Source organism: Ovis canadensis, chromosome 25, assembly GCF_042477335.2.
Source record: "Ovis canadensis isolate MfBH-ARS-UI-01 breed Bighorn chromosome 25, ARS-UI_OviCan_v2, whole genome shotgun sequence".
Classification (NCBI taxonomy): domain Eukaryota; kingdom Metazoa; phylum Chordata; class Mammalia; order Artiodactyla; family Bovidae; genus Ovis; species Ovis canadensis.
Genome location: NC_091269.1, coordinates 42033795 through 42053536, shown reverse-complemented (window position 1 = coordinate 42053536; position 19742 = coordinate 42033795). Strand labels below are relative to the sequence as shown.

Here is a 19742-nt window from a genome sequence, read left to right as displayed (position 1 = left end):
GGCATCCGGTCCCAAGACTTCATGGCAAGTAGATCTGGGAGGCGGGGACAGTGGCAGACTTTTCTTGGGCTCCAAAATCACTGCAGATGGTGACTGCAGCCATGAAACTAAAAAATGCATGCTCCTTGGGAGAAAAGCTATGACCAACCTAGAGAGCATATTAAAAAGCAGAGACATTACTTTGCTGACAAAGGTTTGTCTAGTCAAAGCTACGGTTTTTTCAGTAGTCATGTATGGATTTAAGAGTTGGACCATAAAGAAGGCTGAGCACCAAAGAGTTGATGCTTTTGAACTATGGTGTTGGAGAAAACTTTTTTTTTAATTTGGAGAAAACTCTCGAGAGTCCCTTGCACTACAAGGAGATCAAACCAGTCAATCCTAAATCTGTCTTGAATATTCATTGGAAGGACTGATGCTGAAGCTCCAATACTTTGGCCACTGGATTCAAAGAACTGACTCATCAGAAAAGACCCTGATGCTGGGAAAGATTGAAGGCAGGAGGAGAAGGGGACAGAGATGAGATGGTTGGATGGCATCACTGACTCAATGGACATGAATTTGAGTAAACTCCAGGAGTTGGTGATGAACAGGGAAGCCTGGCATACTGCAGTCCATGGGATCACAGAGGCAGACGTGACTGAGTGACTGAACTGAACTGAGTTCTAGCAAGGCCTTTGATTGGTTGCTAGGTACCAACTGCAAGCTCCTTGTGAATAGGCACTCTGTCAATTTATTCACCTGTACTTTTCATAGTGTCTCATATATGTTTTGTAGGCCCTTAGAAAGTACAGTAGTTTTTGAATAGCAGTGCAGTTTACTTATGCTCTTTTTAGGGTACTCTTCCCTATAGGAATAAGGTGACTTCCAGAACATCTTGAACACTTTCTAGAACATAGCAAAGACTTCCTTAGGTACTTAGATCTTCATTGGGACAGACTTGTTGATTATTTTCCTGAGTCACTAGGAGGCTCAGTCAAGTTTACAACCAACTTACATATTTATGTCTACCCATTTGCTCATTCAGCGAAAACTTAGTAAGAATCTTCTGTGTAACAGGCTTCCCAGGTGGTGCTAGTGTTAAAGAATCCATGTGCCAGTGTGGGAGGTGCAAGAGACGAGGGTTCAGTCCCTGAGTTGGGAAGATCCCCTGGCGTAAGAAATGGCACCCCCAATCCATGCTTCTTACCTGGAAAATTCCATGAACAGAGGAGTCTTGACAGGCTGAGAAGAGTCAGATATGAGAGAGCAACTGAAGACACATGTAACAAGCACTTATTTAGGTATTAGAAATACAGTGTTGAGCCAGATGGATAAGGCCTGTTCTCATGAAACTTATAATCTAGTAGGCAAGATGAATAGTAATCAAGTAATGCACACCCTTCTTCCCCTGCCATAGAAAGCTAATAATGTACACTATATAGAAGATGAAAATACGAGAAGGTAATAAAGACTGGATGGTTTCTTGCAGTTGGGTAGTCAGAAGAGTCTTTTCTAATGAAGTATGATCTGTAATCTAAATGAGAAAAAGCAGCTATGTAAGATCAGTGCAAGGAAAACTTCAGGAAAAATGAGTATCTAGTAAAAAGACCTTTGGCGAGAACAAGTGTTTGAAGGATAGAAGAAGGCCAGTATAAAATGGGCTTCCAAGGTGGCACAGTGGTAAGGAATCCGCCTACCAATGCAAGAGACAAAAGAGACACCGGTTTGATCTCTGGGTTGGGAAGATCCTCTGGAGTAAGAAATGATAACCCACTCCAGTGTTCTTGCCTGGGAAATCCCATGGACAGAGGAGCCTGGTGGGCTACAGTCCCTGGGGTTGCAAAATGTACATAACAGAGACTGAGCACACACATTGCTAACAATAAGGGAATGGGGAGAGTTCTGAGAAACAGAGAAATGAGCAGGTGCCAGATCATGCAAAGTTCAGTAGATTAAGGTCAGAAATACGGATTTTATCTGAAGTCTTATGATTATCTGTTGGATGCTGGTGAACCTAAGGTGGATATTGTACAGTGTAATTTATATTCTGAAATAACTACCCTATCAGCTGTGTGGAGGTTGGAATGAGGGGGATGGAACAAAAATTCAGAGGGAGACTAGTTAGAAGATAGTTTTAGTAGGTTAGGGGAGAGAAAATGATGAGTTTGGCCATGGTTGGTAGTTATATAATGGAAGGAGGAAATAAATGGTCTTGAGTACCTCTTGGAGGTAAAAGGGACAAGAATTATTGATGGATATGAAATGAGGAAAGGAGAGGAATCAACAAATGAGATGAAAGGTAGAAGGAAAACTAGAGTAGCGTTGTGGAAACTGAAAAAGGGAAGGAGAAATCTGTATTGAATGCTGTCGAGAAACAGGACAAAACCATGGAATTGAGCAGTGAGTTTGGTTTCATGAAGGTCACTGGTAACCTTGATAATGCCAGTCTAGGTAAGTTATGCTTAAGAGAAATCTAGGGGTGAGGATAGGGAACAGCATTCATAGGCAGTACTTTCACAGAGTTCTACACTTGAGAGGAGGGGGTAAGAAAAGTAGAGCTATAGCTGGAGTCAAGGGACAGCAGTTTTTTGAGAAGGAAAATCCTTGACTTCTGGAAAGCTATGAATAAATATTTCCTTTTTCCTTCCCTGTTTTAACTAAATCTCTCATCTACATAAAGCTTTTCACACTTTTCTTCCAGAGAACTCCTAAGACAGGAGAAAAAACATATTTCTTGAGGTTATTAATTTTCCCTCTGCAAGACTTGTTTGAAGTCTCATATCTCATCTTTGAGTGAATGCAGATTTCAGGCTTAAAAATATTTATTGTAAAAGGAGTTAAAATTATTTACCATTGAGGGACACTGATGATTGAGACAGTGAACTTTTTTTATCCTAAGACTTTGCATGTAAACTCTGACATACCACCTCGGTAACCTGGGCCTTTGAGCAATGTTTTTGAGACTTCATTAATATATAGACTCCTTTTAAAATAAAACAATTCTTTTAAGAAGCTTAATGTTCACTTACCCTGTTTATGACCATCTTATTTAAATGTATGCACATACTAAACTAGTTCTAAACTCCTGGTTCTTAGCTTTTAAAAGAATTCTAAAGCCATAACAAATTTGTAAATTAATTATAACACTACAAATTTTAAAATGAGGTTATTATTTAGTACGGAGGATGATTATGTTGTCTTGATCAGGAATCTCCGCTCTCAACCTGATTATGATAAGAAAGGAGTGTAACATAAGAGCACTCAGGTTCCTGTATCATCTCAACACTTTTTTTAGTGTTCATCTTTTTTATTAAATCCAGTTCCTTGTGGTATACAATAAATCCTTGTTGCTTATCTGTTTTATGTACAGTAGTTTATAGCTGTAATCCCCTACTCCTAATTTGTTCCTCCTACTCCCTCCCCTTTGGTAACTGTAAGTTTGTTTTCTATATGAGTCTGTTTCTGTTTTGTACATAGATTCCGTTGTACTATTTTTTAGATTGCACATGTAACTTATATAGTATTTGTATTTCTGTCTAACTTACTTCACTAAACATTTCACTCTCTCCTGGAGAGTTATATCCTCTTGGGTCACCGTGAATTAGATCTGATGTCCTTTGACATCTGAATTTTTACCTAGTATGTAGTATAAAACAGTTCTGAACAGGTTAAGAGAAAATGCCAGTCTAATAGAACTTTTAAGGTAGCAATAATCTTGTGCTTTGTGGTAACCCTGTGGTTTGAATGTTTGCTTTTAAACTTAGAGGCTTATATCCAAACTTCTCTTTGTGTATAACTGTGATGATATCAAATTGAATTTCCTTAGGAACTCTTTCAATGCCACTGTTTTCTGGTAAGAGGGAGACAGTAGAGGGCCATCTTATTTCAATATTTTCCAAGTTGCTGTACTTGCTCTCCTCTTTCAACCACATGATTTTCCTTTTTCTCCATTTATAGACAGACTGGTATTGAATATGTGGTTGTGGCAGTAGAAACTTGTTCTTTAATTGGTACAGTGGATTTAATATCACATCTTAGAAATCAGAATCTAGAACCCATGATTTGGGTTCTTCTAGTCTTTTGGAAATAGAAGGTTGACAATTTACTTTGAAGGTCTTTGACTAACTCAAGTAGTTTATTAATTTATATTATAATATCTGAAGGAGCATTCTGTGGGAGAACTCAAACCACTTTCACATTTACATATAACACTAAAGGCTTTTTTTCCCTGAGACTGTTTAATAAAATTCATACTTGCATTACTAACGTTGACTCTAGGTCGAACATCATATGGGCCTTGTAAATAAAGTTAGTAAAGTTTTAAAGAGTCTATCCTAAAGATCCAAGTTATTTTGTGATGATATAGATATGTATATGTGTATTTATATAACCAACAGATATATACACATACATATGTATAACATTATTGAACAAGAGTTATGATCTTGAAATAATTCCATTCCTTTGGTGTGAAAGTTTATAATATTCCTTGATAGAACATAGTTACTATGAATTATAAAAAATATGTCTATAAATTTTATTTATATATGCATGTGTTTTATATATGTAAATATATGCACTATGCTGTGCTGTGCTTAGTTGCTCAGTCATGTCTGACTCTTTGCAACCCTATGAACTGTGGCCCCCCATGCTCCTCTGTTCATGGGATTCTCCAGGCAAGAATACTGGAGTTGGTTGCCATGCCCTCCGCCAGGGGATATTCCCAACCCAGAGATTGAACCCAGGTCTCAGTTCGTTGCAAACAGATTCCTTATTGTCTGAGCCACGAGGGAGACAAAATATATACACATATGTATGTGAAACTTCACCTTGTTCTAAACACTGCAACAAGATTATTTCACCTTTATTATATTGCTTTTATTATATTTCTCTTTATGCTATAGTCTGTTGAGATTTTTTTTTCCTCAGATTTTCTTTCCCAGTCAAGTATTTTAAGAATCCATCAGGTATATAAACCTTAAACTAACACAGAGCTATATGTCATTTATAATTCAATAGAACTAGAAGGAAAAAAACCCATTTGGTGTAAACTTTTAAGAATGCATCAGGTATATGCTTTCCTTGTCTCTAAACATTAAAAACTAATTCTGAATTTTTTGCATCCCTTACAATGTCCTTTTGTATGGCTGAGACTAACTTTTCACCTAATCCTCTCCTATTTTCCCATCCTCTTTCATCTGTTTCCCTCTACACATTTCCATGAAGTTTTTGCTTGATCCTCCTACTCCTGCCACTTACTATTAATATATAAGCTTCTCTGTTTTGTTTTTCCAGACTCTGGTATTACGATATGAAACTTTTTTTCAGTTGGATTCCTTTTGCTTTTTATCTGTTTTTCTCCCCCTCCAGTAAATAGTTTCTGGCAAAATAAGAGGGTATGTGAGTTTTCTCTTTATCTTCTTCTATTTGATGTTTTTTCCCCCACTTTCTAGATACTATTCTTAGTTTATTTGCTTACTTCTTTTAACTTTGCTCTAAAATTGTTTCTAAAAATACTTTAGTGGGAAATTCCCTAGTGGTCCAGTGGTTCAGGTTTTCACTGCCAAGGGCTGGGTTCGATCCCTGATCAGGGAACTAGGTTCCCACAAGCTGTGAGGCATAGTCAAAAGACAAAAATAATTCAGTGGTTACAACTAATCTTTTTGCTACTTTTTTCTTCCCTTTCTTATCCTTTTTGTTACTGTACAGTATCAATATATATCTAGTAAAAATTGATGAATGTAAAAAAAGTTCTATGCTGAGTCTTAGCCTGTTATAATTGAATCAAGTTAAGCATTTTTAAAAGTGTATTCATTTATTTCAAGAACTGTGTATGTCTATGTCAGATACAAGTAAGTACTAATTAAATATATTTGATAAACTGGTAAAATTTTTAGTCTTTGATATTATACTTTATATATTTTTAAGTCATAACTTTAATTTCAGTATTAATTTTGCCATGTTTATAAGTCATTACTGTATTTGTTCTCTGGAGTTAAGGTTTTATACTTTAACTATGGACAGTGCTGAGCTAATGACATGACATGCTCACCAGCAAACCGGGAAGATAGCCTGATGTAACACCTGGGAAGACCAGCTGGTACTTCCTGGGTTTGAGCTTCTTCCTCATTTAATGAAATGAAGAAATTAAAGTACATTTGCATACTTTAATATTTGTGATACATTTAATACTTGCATTATAAACCTTGTAGCTATATTTCCCAGAATGTTCTCATTCGCTTTCTAAGTCCCCTTGTAATCTTTAATGGCAATATTTTGTGGATTCTTGGACTGATTCCTTATGCCTTGAATTACCAAGTTATATTTGTATATTTTTCATTTTCTTCATGTTTTAGAAGTATCTTTTATATTTTTTCTAGTCACCAACGCTTCATATTTATTTGAATTACTTCAGTGACTTCAGCATCCTCTGTTTATACTTAGAGTAATTGTGTTACACCCTTAAATAATGATGCCACCAGCAATGATACAGTGTTTTGCTATAAGTAATATGTTGAAACTAAAACGTGCCAAGGAATTGCATTTTTTTTGGTCTAAAACTAAGTAAATTATCATTCACTATTGATATTTAAAGCAGCCTTCGTGAAGTTTGCTTCAGACAGTGAGACCCTGACTTTGAACATTCCTTTATGCCTTTCTCACTCAGGTTTCTAGGACATTGGGTAACTAAAATTAGGCATATCTTGACCTAATTTCAGGGCCCCCGGTCTACAAACAGCCAACAGATAGTACTTAGGTATGTGGATTTGGAGCCAAGAGTAGACTGTGGGTTAAATGATACGGTGGGTTTTCAGCAGTGGACCTTCAGTTGACCGCACCTATTTCGCCAGTATCCTGTCCCCATACCGCCCCCGCCCCCGCCACCACCACCACTGTTTTTCTTTTAAATTTCCCTTGGAAATACTACGGTGGCTCAGTTAGACTCAAAACTAATATAGTGACTACCTTACAATCCTGATACTTCCCAGAGGAGTTTACCCTTGCTTTGTGCGTATTTACTTTGTTTTCAGGGTTTAAGCTTTTGTCTTAGGTTTCTTAACACTTAAATTGAAATTTCTAATAGTGATCTTAATCTGGTTTTTCCTTTGATGCTTCTTCCCTAGGTAAATCATTTTGCTTGGTATCTTATACTCTCTTCTTTTCCCAAGTTATCTACATCCCATTATTTTTTCATATTTCTTCTAGCTTACATCTCTCTCTACAATCAGACTTATGGTTTAGTTGCACTGTAAATTCTGACAGTCTTCCCAATGCAAAATGATATGCATAGCATCTTTCTCTATTTACATGTAGCAACAAAGTACATATAGGTTAGTGTTTCATTATTAATAGTAAAATCCATCTTTCATGATACCAGGTATGAAACATAGTTATCAAATTGGCCATAGGTAGTCAGAAAAATGTTGAAAGGTGTTTCTTACTCAAACCTTCTTAGTTGTAGTAGGACTTTAAAAACATCCCACAAGATATATTTAGTACCATACAAGTATTTCAGGTGTTCCTATTAAATTGCCTTTAATTAAACTGAGTGTAATCTAAATGGCTTTTTCTGCAGAACAGCTTCTATAATGTATCTGCTAGCACTGCCATTGGGACGCATATGTAGTGATAATTTGGTACTCTGAGTTTTTTTTTAATTAAGCGATTGTAAATATTTATCTTTCTCAGAATAGGAAGTTAAAGTCATATTTACTTATGCTTATACTGTCTTGGCTTTATTTTGCACAATATAGTAAATAAACCCTAAATGTTTGCTAATATAGTAAAGCTTCCAGTGATACCCCTTGAGGCATATGCAAGAATCCAGCCAACTGCAGAGTTAGAGGGAACAGTTCACAAAGACTGCCCTTACTTCTGATACTAGTTGCGAGGTTGGAAGATTCCTGGAACCATTGTCAGGTTCAATAATTTGCTACAAAACTTCACAGAACTAATTGGAAACTATTACATTGACATTTACAGTTTATTATAAGGAGAGAGTTCAGATTAAAATCAGCCAAGGGGAAAAGTGCTTAGGGTAGAGTCTGGCAAAGGTACCAAAGACTGAACTTTTGTCTTCCTCTCCCTGAGGAGTCATGGACAAGTTGCTTTCCTAGCATCTGTTTGTGTCAATACTCACAGAGTATTGCCAACCAAGCAGCTCTCCAGAGCCTTGGTGCCCAGAGTTTTTGTTGAGGCTCCATCACATACTGCCTATTTGGATGGCCTTTACTTGCCAACCCTTCTGGAGTAAGAACTGATAACTACATATCCCAGAGTCTCCAGGAAAACAGTGATACTCCTGTTGAGGTATGAAATTCCAAAGTCCTATAGGTTGTCTTCCAGGGCAAAATCAGACTACTGGGAGAGGATCTCTTTGGGTAAGATTAACTCCTCACTATACAAGGTACCATCTGCAAATTTAGTAACATACTTTTGGAGATTTTAACCCTTTATTTGAGTCTTCACTCTAAACATACACGAAAGCTTTTTTCAAGAAAGTGTTGTACATTTCTGTTCAATGCAATGGTAAGCTTTCATTATAATTTTCATTATTATATCCTTTATGAATCTCTCTCTCTCTCTTCATTTCTTGTTTCTACTTAGCAACCCCTATGCCCTGTCTTGTACTTCCTATTTTAAGCTAATTTAATGTTAAAGAATCCTTAGTTTTTAGATACCTGCATTTCACTGGTTATTTCTGATGAATAATAACTTATGGCTTATTTTCTCCATTTAGCTCTTTAATCTACTAAACACTTTACAAACATTTTGTCAAGGTTAACCAAGTCTTTGAGGAATATTTTCTCTCATTTTCCAAGTGGAGAAATTGGGCCATAAAATTATTTCTTCAAGACCAAATTAGTTGTAAGATTAGTTTTTCTGTTCTGCTTAAATTCTGCAAATGATGTACTTACTTGCTGAAACCAAATTTCATTATGTTCAAGCCTCAATGATTTTCTGATCACAAGATATCTGAAAGAAAGTTCTTACTACATTTTTAGATATATAAGATATATGTAGAAAGGGTAAGTTTTGTTGTAGATGTATCTTGGTCTACTTCATTAATTCATTATTCTACTGTAGCAGAATAAATGAAATGCTACTTTGAATAGAAATGGTTAAATTTGGACACTAACATTGCTCTTTCCTCATTACTGTTACATTCTGCACTGCCGTCTTAGGATGTCAACCATGGATTAACTGAGGTAAGTTTGGTGTAATAAAGTCTCCTGTTCAGAGTAAGATATACTCTGTGTTGTCTTAAGTGATTGGAGATCCCAAGCTTCCTCTTTTTTGTGACTGTAAAACATATATATTTATATTTATATATATATATGAATGAGTGTATAGAATTTGCCCTATATTAACATTTCAGGACTTTTCTGAAGAAAATTAGACCCTTTTTTCTTTAGTTAACATTACACCTATATGATGCCTTTCAACAATGTTTGTTTTAAAATATTTCCTATCCTCTTAAAGTCTTTCAGAATAAAATTTATAGTGTCCTCAGAATACAAAAAAAGCAAACTTGTAAAATTTATCAAAGGCCTACACAGAAGGCAGAAAATATTTTATGTTAGAGAAGTAGAATTAGCTTCAGTTTTTAAACTGATACTTGATATTCAACTTGGTCATAAAATTGAATAAACTTTCAAGGTTCTAGCATTTTGGCTTACATAATCAACAATCCCGAACCACCTTTTTTAAACACTTGGGAATTTTGTATTATACTTCTGTTATGGACGTTAGGTTTTGTTGTTTACTTTGCTTTTTTTCCCAGCACTTGAAACAGTGACATATTTAGAATTAGCTTTAAATTATAGGCCCAACATTGTTTGCTTCCTCACCCTCAAGTAGAAGCAGCATATAAAATTATGAAATCAGAGAGTGCTGAGGCGGATGAGGACTTTAGAAACTGTCTCAGCCTTCTAGATTCAGAATAGTGAAAACTCTAGGAAAGTCATCAATAGCTGGTTAGTGACACAGACACAGGGTGGAGGGTCAAATGGTCACATGAAAAATAGCCAAGAATGATAACTTACTTAAGGATTAATATAACTCAGCATGTTGTCTTACATGTTGAGAACAGCGAATTGATAATCTTGGGTTCTGTGTAGATTAGGCACTATTGAATTACTTCATTGTTTTTGATGGCCATAGTTAAAAGAGGCCTGGACAAATTGAAATATATTTAAAAATGGCAGTTGGGATGTAGAAGAGTTGGAAACCATATTATTTTTCTGGATGGTTGGAAAAACTGGGCATATTTAGTGAGGACAAAAGACAACTTAGGGAGAACATGGGCGCATGAAGTCTCTGAACCATATAAACTTCCCTGTAGGGGCAGAATGAAGAGTGAAATATAAAACAAAGTGATATGTAGAAATGCAGATTCAGATTTAATATAAAAAGCTTTCTAAGAACTTAAAAAGAAGAGAGTTGCTTCACGGTGTATTGTCTTCACGGGAAGCCTTATAAGGAGAAGGGACTCTGTCAGAACTAGCACAGAAATTTTGCTTTGTTGGATACATGGTAGAAATACATCCTCTAGCTGATCTGTGACTGGCAGTTCATAGCTCTTTGTATTTTTCTGGCTTATTAAAAACTTGGCAGTCAGTCACTATTTCATCTGCTAGGATAAGTAATCGATAAGGTGACTAATATCTGATAATGGTAAGATCAACTTATTGATCAGCTTTGTAGGTTGACAGAAAATAATGGTACTAATCATGCTTATTTTGTATGTTGAACGAACAAATTTTGGGGCTCACAAAATGTTGGCACCCTATGGCATGCAGTAAATATCTGTTGAATGAATAAGTAGATTGCTTATCATCGGCCTCAGTTGCTAGAGTAGCGCTAACATATCAGAACTGAGTACTGTATTTAACAGAGGAGCCCCAAATGTAGAATAAATTTCCAATCTAGTTCACTGAAACTTCGAGTTTAATACAGGTTAAGTAAACGATACCTGTAATTTATAATTTTATGGGTCCCTAAGTATACAATTCTCTCCCCAAATTGGGAATTAGGGTTCTTTATTCTAGTGCTTCATCTCATTATCAGTATAATTCCTGAATGACACAAAGCAAATAAACCAAGAATATGATCAACTTTACACAAGAAATGACAGTACCTACAAGAAATATGTCACAAACCAGTTTGTGCTAATAAGCTAATTTTTTATTTCCAGTTGGCAGATATCCCTGTTACAATCTGCACATATCCATTTGTATTTGACGCCCAAGCAAAAACTACTCTGTTACAAACAGATGCAGTCTTACAGATGCAGGTAAAATGTTGTATAGTACTGGTTTAACTTGAGAGTAGTTTTTTAATTGTCTGTGGTGTGTTCTTAAAGTAAATATTTGAAATGTCTTTGGGGATACTTTTTACCTTTGTAGTCTGTCTTTTGCAAAGGTACTTTCACCAAAGTATCTTTAGTACCTATAAGACTGTCGGATGTAAATTGTGCATTCTTATAAGGGATACTTAAATATATTTAAAAGGAAATAGAATAATATATATAGGATATAAGGAAATAGAATTTAGATTTTTATCATTTTATATTTTAAAATGGTATAATCTTTCATCACAGAAATATGTAGCTTTTATAAACAGTTTGATTTGTTTCCTTGATAAAATGTTGGTTTGTTTCAAATCGTGTATTATATATTATATTGTATTATATATTCCCTACTTATGTACTTAAGTACAAGTACTTAGTAGAAGATGAAAGTGAGTAGAGATGAGATGATGTTAAAGTAGGAGGCATTTGATCACATATTGGGAGTAGGGTATGAAATTTCTGTGAAGAATGTTTTAGTAATAATAAGGTGTTTTCTTGAGGTTGGTTGTCTCCTCTTTGCTCTTTTCCTCCCCCTACTTATATTGAGTATTTTTTCCTTTATAATGAGAATTTTAAAAACTAGTTTACATTGTGAATATGAAGGAATACAGTAGTTTTACTTTACCTTTTGAACTTGTAAATTAAAAAGGTTTTGAGGTTTTTCCTCTGATACAGAATATCAGACTATAAAGGCTGAGGACTAAGGATGAGATGAGGCCTTGGGTACTTAATATTCTAAAAATGCTTTTAAAAATTACCCCTGTCCCAGTTTTGTTAGCAGTTTTTATTCCTTTAGAATAAATGCATTTGATATTCTAAATTCTTCCATAGTTTTAAACAATAAATAATATAAGGAGGAATTTTAGAGCTGCGCTTATTTCTGTTTTCATCAATGGAAAAAAATAAGTATTTTTGCAAGGTTTTATGCTAACAGTTGGATTGCTAGCTTTTTTTAGTAGTCTTTGTTAAAAGTTACTTGGTGCTTTCAATGTAGGATATTTCATTTTAGAACAAGAACACAAAGAAAATCACAGGAAAAAAAAGTAAAAGCTTTAAATTGGTAAAAGCCAAATGTTTGGAGTGTGAGCACAATAGGTGATCACTTTGAGCTTCCCTGGTGGCTCAGCAGTAAAGAATCTAAGGAAATGGCAACCCACTGCAGTATTCTTGCCTGGGGAATCCTATGCAGAAAGGAACCGGGTAGGCTGTAGTCCATGGGGTTGCAGAAGAGTCAGACAGAATTTAGTGACTAATAACAACAGCGTGGTGATCAATCTGATAGATGACTTTCTGTAAACCTTTTAGTTGACCAGCCTGTTTCTTATTCTATGGAAAGGTATATTTTAATTCTGTCTTCTTTTTCTCCACACTCTCCATCCTAGTTATTTTTTGAGAGACCACATTGTTCAGATTTATTATTATTATAGTTCCATGCTTATTTAATGGCATCATCAGTTATACATTACTACAAAAATTTCAAAAGGATACTTTTTTCCTCAGAATATAGTTTGTTAAGCTCTGATGCTGTGTTAAATACTGTGTTAGGTACTATGTGAATTTAGTAATACAGGAATTTGTTGTTTTTATTGTTCAGTTGCTTTGTCGTGTTCAACGCTTCACAATCCTATGGGCTGTGGATAGCTATAAATAAGTAGAGGTTAGCTTATCCAGTCATAGTAGCTTCTTCATAGCATTGTTGTTAAATTTTTAATTTTTGTTTTCTAGATGGCTATTGACCAGGCCCACAGACAGAATGTCTCCTCTCTTTTTCTCCCAGTGATTGAATCTGTGAACCCTTGCTTAATTCTAGTGGTACGTAGGGAAAATATTGTAGGAGATGCAATGGAAGTCCTTAGGAAAACAAAAAATATAGACTACAAAAAGCCACTCAAGGTAATTTAACATTTTCTGTTGTATAATTGGAACTTTCATTCAGAAAACATGTTTAAAGTTTTCCTGTTTATTTTTATAGTATCTTTGAATCTTAATAAAAATATACTTAAAATTATAGCTATTAATTGCTGAACATTTATTCATAATAAATAATGTGTTATAGAGTCTCCAGAATATACTTTTCGTTTCTTTACACTCAGTGTTTGCATTATTCTCTTTTAGGTTATATTTGTTGGAGAAGATGCTGTTGATGCAGGAGGGGTACGCAAGGAATTTTTCTTGCTTATCATGAGGGAATTATTGGATCCTAAATATGGCATGTTTAGGTATTACGAAGATTCCAGACTCATTTGGTTTTCTGATAAGGTAAAAAGTCCAGCCATCTAAATTACTTTTGTAAATAAATACACACACACCCCTATATATTTCAATTTAACTCAGTAATAAATAGGAGTTATTACTAGATTCCTAACATTCACAGATCTGTTTTATTAAAATTTTAAAAATCATAAACTTTTGGACTTAGTCATCGAAACAGATTATGCTTATCACACATTTCAAATTAGCAAAATAAATTAAGGAATGGTCAGCCTGAAAAATGATGTTGACTGTTCTGCTGAGTTAGATTTGAGCATTGATTAGCTACCAGATTAGCTTTCATTCTGGGGAGAATTAATTTATTGTTAGGGGTCATTGATTTCTCTCTTGTATCATATAGGGCAGAGATAACTATGCAGCAAACGACATTTCATGATCTAAGTTCTTCCCATCACATAAAGTCAGTGCCTGCTCACTTACCTATTTTCCGTTGCTGTGCGTGCATGCTCAGTCACTAAGTCAGGTCCAACTCTGTGCAACCCAATGGACTGTAGCCCACCAGGCTCCTCTGTCCATGGGTTTTTCCAGGCAAGAATACCGGAGTGGATTACCATTTCCTTTTCTAGGGAATCTTCCCAACTCAGGTATCAAACCCACGTCTCCTGTATCTCCGGCACTGGCAGGTAGATTCTTTACCACTGAGCAGCCTTCCACTTCCTAGCTAAAACTGGCAGAGGCAGAGTTGGGTAGTTATGACAGAGCCCCTGTGGCCAACAAAACCTAAAATATTTTACAGAAGAAGTTTGCTGGCCCCTGATTTAGAAATTGTAAGTGAAATGGGTGGTTCAGTTTGTAGAACTATTGAGCTGAAAGAAATTTGAATTATGTACTATTTATTCTAAAAACCTTGATGTCTTGTTTAGTCATTTCTTCCAGGAGACTCTCCTTTGTGATGTTAGCAGTCATGATGATCAGTGCCTAGGCTAAATTTATTAGGGGTCACAAAATGATGCTACTCTTAATTCTGACATTTCTTTTTCATTTTTGTAGCTTAAATACTTACTTGTAAGGAAATTTCCTCATCTACTATTTGATCCTTAGTAATAGAGTTCATATGGGATGTTTTACATTCTCTCTCTGTAGTTACTTATTTTTCACAAGAATGAATCTGTTCATTAGCATACTCCAGGGGTGACAATTCATTTTTTGGTTTTGTTTTCAAATATTATTGTATATTCATGGATTAAACATATTTGATGTTTTTCAATCTGTTGCTGTATGCTGTGCTCAGTCGCTTGAGTTGTGTCCAACTCTTTGCAACTCCACAGACCATCGCCCAACAGGCTTCTCTGTCTGTGGGATTATTCCAACAAGAATACTGGAGTGGGTTGCCATCCCCTACTCCAGGAGATCTTCCCAACCCAGGGATCGAACCTACATCTCTTGCATCTCCGGTGGATTGTTTCCTGCTGAGCCACCAGGGAAGCCCTTCAGTCCATTGCAGTTATTATCTTTATTGATATTATCCCATTTTTGTCAGGAGAGCTCTTCAACTTGGCACCTGAGTCCTTTGGATACAGTCTTAATACCTTGCTTCCCAGATAGTAATATTCAGGCTTCCCAGGTGGTACTAGGGGTAAAGAATTCTCGTGCCAGTGTAGGAGATGTAAGAGACATGGGTTCAGTCCCTAGGTTGGGAAGATCCCCTGGAGGAAGGATGACACTCCAGTGTCATCCCCTGGAGTGAATGACACTCCACTCTAGTATTCTTGCTGTAGTAATCCCATGGACAGAGAAGTCTGGTGGTCTGCTGCAGTCCATGAGGTCACAGAGAGTCGGACACAACTAAGTGTCTGAGCACTAATACTCTTTTAAGTAATTTCCTTGCTACCTGGTGTACTTGGTATGATAAAATGTTCCAGACTTGTACATTACTGCCTAGCAATATCAACCTTTCAGCCAATATTATAACTGAAAATACAGTTGACCCTTAAACAATAGAGATTTGAACTGTGTATTTTCACTTAGATGCAAATTCTTTTCAACAAATATATATTGTGATTCTACACTATCCTCAGTTGGTTGAATCTGCAGATAGAAGACCAACTAGATTATACTCAAGTTTTCGGCTGCACAGGGGATCAGCGTTCCTAACCCCTGAGATGTTCAGGGGTCAACTATAGTTCTGTTTTAACTGTTTTGCAGGGTTTTTTGCCCTTTGAGTATACCCTAGGAGAGAAGCATGTTTGTTAGAAGGTTAGAGTAGGGGGAAGGGTATTGGAATCTTGAAGAAGAAAGAAGAGTGAAATAACAACTCAAGGGAGTGGATCTCTCTTACCTTTTCAGTTATATCTTGATTTGGACAATAGGAGCCCAATAGAGCTGGCTCCTACTTAGTGTACTTTTTGACATGTCCCCATTTTTCTTTCATTATTCTTTACATTTGGTATACAATTTGGTACAGAAAATGTTCCATGCTGGTTTTGTGTTTTCCATACCCTAGTCCTGACACTAGCCATTTCTTCTAAGGGCCCTGGCTTCTTTAAGTATAAAATGGTATTTAGAATATCCAGTTGTGGATGCTGAGTGTACTCACCACCTCAGAGATGGTGTAGGAAGGAGGGAGGATGCAGAGGGCCATTTGTTCTTTTTAATTTAATAATGTTTTTTAACGAGGTAAAATTGACATAACTAAGTTCTTCCCTTTAAGAATTTTTTACAGACACAGTTCAGGGGCCTTTAGTACACTCAAGAGTGTTGTGCAGCCCTCACCACTACCTGGTTCTGTTTCATCACCTCAAAATGAAACTGCAGACATAAGCAGTTTCTCCCTGTACCCTTTCAGCCTCAGACAGTCACTGCTTTACTATCCTTTTCCCATGGATTTGTCTGTTTTTGATATTTGCTGTTAATGGAAACCATATAGTTTAATGGCCTTTGGTATCTGACTTCTCTCATTTAGGATGTTTCCAAGGCTCATCCATTTGTATCATGTGTCAGTACTTTATTCCTTTTTGTAGCTGAATAATACTCTGTTGTATAGCTCTACCACATTCGTTTATTCGTTCGTTAGTTGATGGACATTTTGGGTTGTTTACCTCTTTTGGTGAAATACCATTGAATAGTACTAGTATGAAAACTTGTGTGCAAGTTATTGTTTGCAGTTATTTTGCATATATACTTATGAGTGGAATTGTTAGGTGTTGTGATAATTCTGTTTGACTTTTTGAGGAACCACCAAATTGTTTTCCACAATGGCTGAACCATTTTACATTTCCATTAGGAATATATGAGGATTCCAGTGTCAACATTTGGTACTTTCTTTTTTAAAAAAATATATTTTAAAATGTATTTTATGCATGTATTTATTTCTTCTTACTATAGTGGTATGTTTGAAGTGGTATCTCATTGTGATTCAGTTTGCATTCCCTGCTGACAAATGATGCATATGGCCATTTGTATACCTTCTTTAGCAAAATGTCATTTTTATTGTTGTTGCTGTTTTAAGAGTACTTTTATGTATTCTGGATACTGGATCTTTGAGAAATATATGATTTGCAAATATTCTCTCCCACTATGTGAATTAACTTTTCACTTTCTTGATAATGTCCTTTGATATCAAAAGTTTTAAATATTGGTGAAGTCTTTTCTCGATGTGTTTCATATATTGTTGCTTGTGCTTTTTGGTGTTATGACTAAGAAACCATGGACAAATTCAAGATCATGAAGATTTACCCCTGAGTTTTCTTATAAGAGTTTTATAGTTTTTGCTGTTATATTTAAGTCTTTGATATATCATGAGTTCATTTGACTATGGTTTGAACTAAGAGTTCAACTTCATTCTCTGTATGTTAATACCTGGTTGTCTCACCATTGTTAAAGAAACTAATATTCTTTCCCCATTGAATAGTCTTGGCATCCTTGTTGAAAATTAATTGTCTATCATTATATGGATTTATTTCTGGGCTCTCAATTTTATTCAGATGATGTGTATGTCTGTTGTTATGCCAGTACCACACAGTCTTGTTTACTATAGCTTTTGTAGATTCTGAAATTGCAATGTGTGAGTCCTCCTACTTTGTTCTTCCTAGTCAAGATTCTTTTGACTATTAGGAATCCTTTGCAATTCTGTATGAATTTTACAGTTAGTTTTCCGTTTCTGCAAAAAAAAAAAAAAAAAGGCCATTGAGGTTTTGATAGAGAATACATTGAATCTGTACATCAGTTTGGGAAGTATCTTCTAGTCTATGGACATCAAATATCTTTCCAGTTTTTTAGGTCTTTTAATTTCTTTCAGCAACGTTTTGTAGTTTTCAGTGTACAAGCCTTACACTTCCATGGTTAAATTTATTTCTAATTATTTTGTTCTCTTTGATGCTGCTGTAACTGGAATTGTTTCCTTAATTTAAGTTTTAGTTCATGGCTAATGTGTAGAAATACAGCTGATTGTTTTCTGTGTTGATCATGTACTAAATTCATTTATTACATCTATCTAATAGTTTGTTTTATGGACTCTTTAGAATTTCTATTTACACGATCGTGTCATCTATAAAATTCAGTAGGTTTAATTTTACTGTTTCTTTCCTATTTGGATACTTCTATTTCTTTTTCTTATCTAATTGCCCTGCCTAGAACTTCCAATATGTTTTCAAATGCAAATAGTGAGAGTGGACATGCTTCTCAATTTTTCCTGATCTGCATGGTATGTCAGCTGTGGATTTTCATAAATTCCTTGAATCATATTAAGGAAAGTCACTTCTATGCTTAGTTTGTTGAGTTTATTTATCATGAAAGAGTGTTAGATTTTATTCAGATTTTTTTTTTCTGTATTAGTTGAGGTGGTCATGTGGTTTCTTTCCTTTATTCCATTATGTGATTGATGTATTACATTGGTTGATTTCCTTATGTTCAACCACCCTGCATTCCTGGACCATTCACTTGGTCATGGTGTGTAATTCTTTTTATATGCTGCTGGATTCAGTTTGCTAGTATTCTGTTGGCAATTACTCTGTTATTATTAGGAATACTGCTTTATGGTTTTCTTTGTGTGTGTGTGAAAGATGTTTTTGGCTTTGTTATCATGGTATCCCTAACCTCATAGAATGAGTTAAGAACTGTCTCCTTCTCTTCCTTTTCTAAGAAGACTTTGAGATTGATGTTAATTCTTCTAAATGTTTGATAGAATCTGGTCTCAGGCTTTTGTTGGAAGGTGTTTGATTGATGGTTCAATCTCTTGCTAAAAGTTTCTTTAGGTTTTCTAATTCTTCTTATGTAAGTTTGTGTGTTTGTAGGAATTTATCCATTTCATCTATATTATCTGTTTTGGTGGCATTCAGTTATTCATAATTGTGGCCTAATTACTCATTATTGTCTTATAATCCTTTTTATTTTTATAAAGTTAGTAGTAATGTCCACACTTTCAGTCCTGAATCTAGTAAGTTTTCTCTTTTTTTCTTGGTCATTCTAGTAGAGGTTTGTTAATTTTGTTGATCTCCACTTTAACCTTTATTATTTTCCTTGTCTGCCAGGTTTGAGTTTGGTTTACTCTTCCTTTTGTAGTTCCTTAGGATATAAAGTTAAGTTATTTATTTGAAGTATTGTTTCTTTTTAAATTTAGATGCTTACAACTATAAAAATTTCTTTTTGAACACTGCTTTCCCTGTCTTCTATAAGTTTTTGTATGATGTGTTTTTATTTTTAGGAGTCCCAAGTATTTTCTGATTTCCCTTGTGGTGGTACCTTCTTTGACTAATCAGTTTTTTTATTTTAAGTGTGTTGTTTAATCTCCACATCCCTGTGAATTTCACATATTTCCTTCTGATGTTGATTTCTGGTTTTCATTCCATTATGTCCTATAAAGGTTTATGATTTTATTCTTTTAAAATGTAGCCATTTAAAATTAATCATTTATTGGTTTTGTTTCTTACTCATCCAGTTTTCTTGTGTTTGTTTCTTTTGTTTTTTCCTTGTAATTCTTGGCTGTTTATTATTTTAGAATGTGACACTGAGATGCTACCTATATACTTTTGGGTACGGGCATATGCACATTGATGTTGACGGACCCCGCTTGTAAAGTGATTAGGTAGAGGTCTTTCAAGGATGAACCTGCACATGTCAGCATGTGTAAGTTTTTCACCCTTTGAGTTTACAGGGAAGGTTGTAGCCCTGGCTGTCAATGTTCTAGTAGTGTTCCAGACAC

At 35.3% G+C, this 19742-nt stretch overlaps 1 protein-coding gene across 10 annotated transcripts in view; it reads left to right on the top strand.

Annotated features, from left to right (window-relative positions):
- The window catches only part of HERC4 (HECT and RLD domain containing E3 ubiquitin protein ligase 4), a 128917-nt gene that overhangs the window by 94904 nt on the left and 14271 nt on the right, over positions 1 to 19742 (top strand). For 6 of the 10 annotated variants that reach the window (XR_011252982.1, XR_011252984.1, XM_069571808.1 and 3 more), the window contains 4 exons: positions 9165 to 9188; positions 11177 to 11275; positions 13058 to 13225; positions 13448 to 13591. Coding sequence is in view for 7 of the 10 variants with exons in the window: in XM_069571808.1 (XP_069427909.1) it covers positions 9165 to 9188; positions 11177 to 11275; positions 13058 to 13225; positions 13448 to 13591 (435 nt within the window). In the remaining 3 variants the exon portion in view is untranslated. The remainder of the gene's footprint in view (positions 1 to 9164; positions 9189 to 11176; positions 11276 to 13057; positions 13226 to 13447; positions 13592 to 19742) is intronic. The other 4 variants (XR_011252983.1, XM_069571810.1, XM_069571811.1 and 1 more) reach the window with 1 other exon arrangement.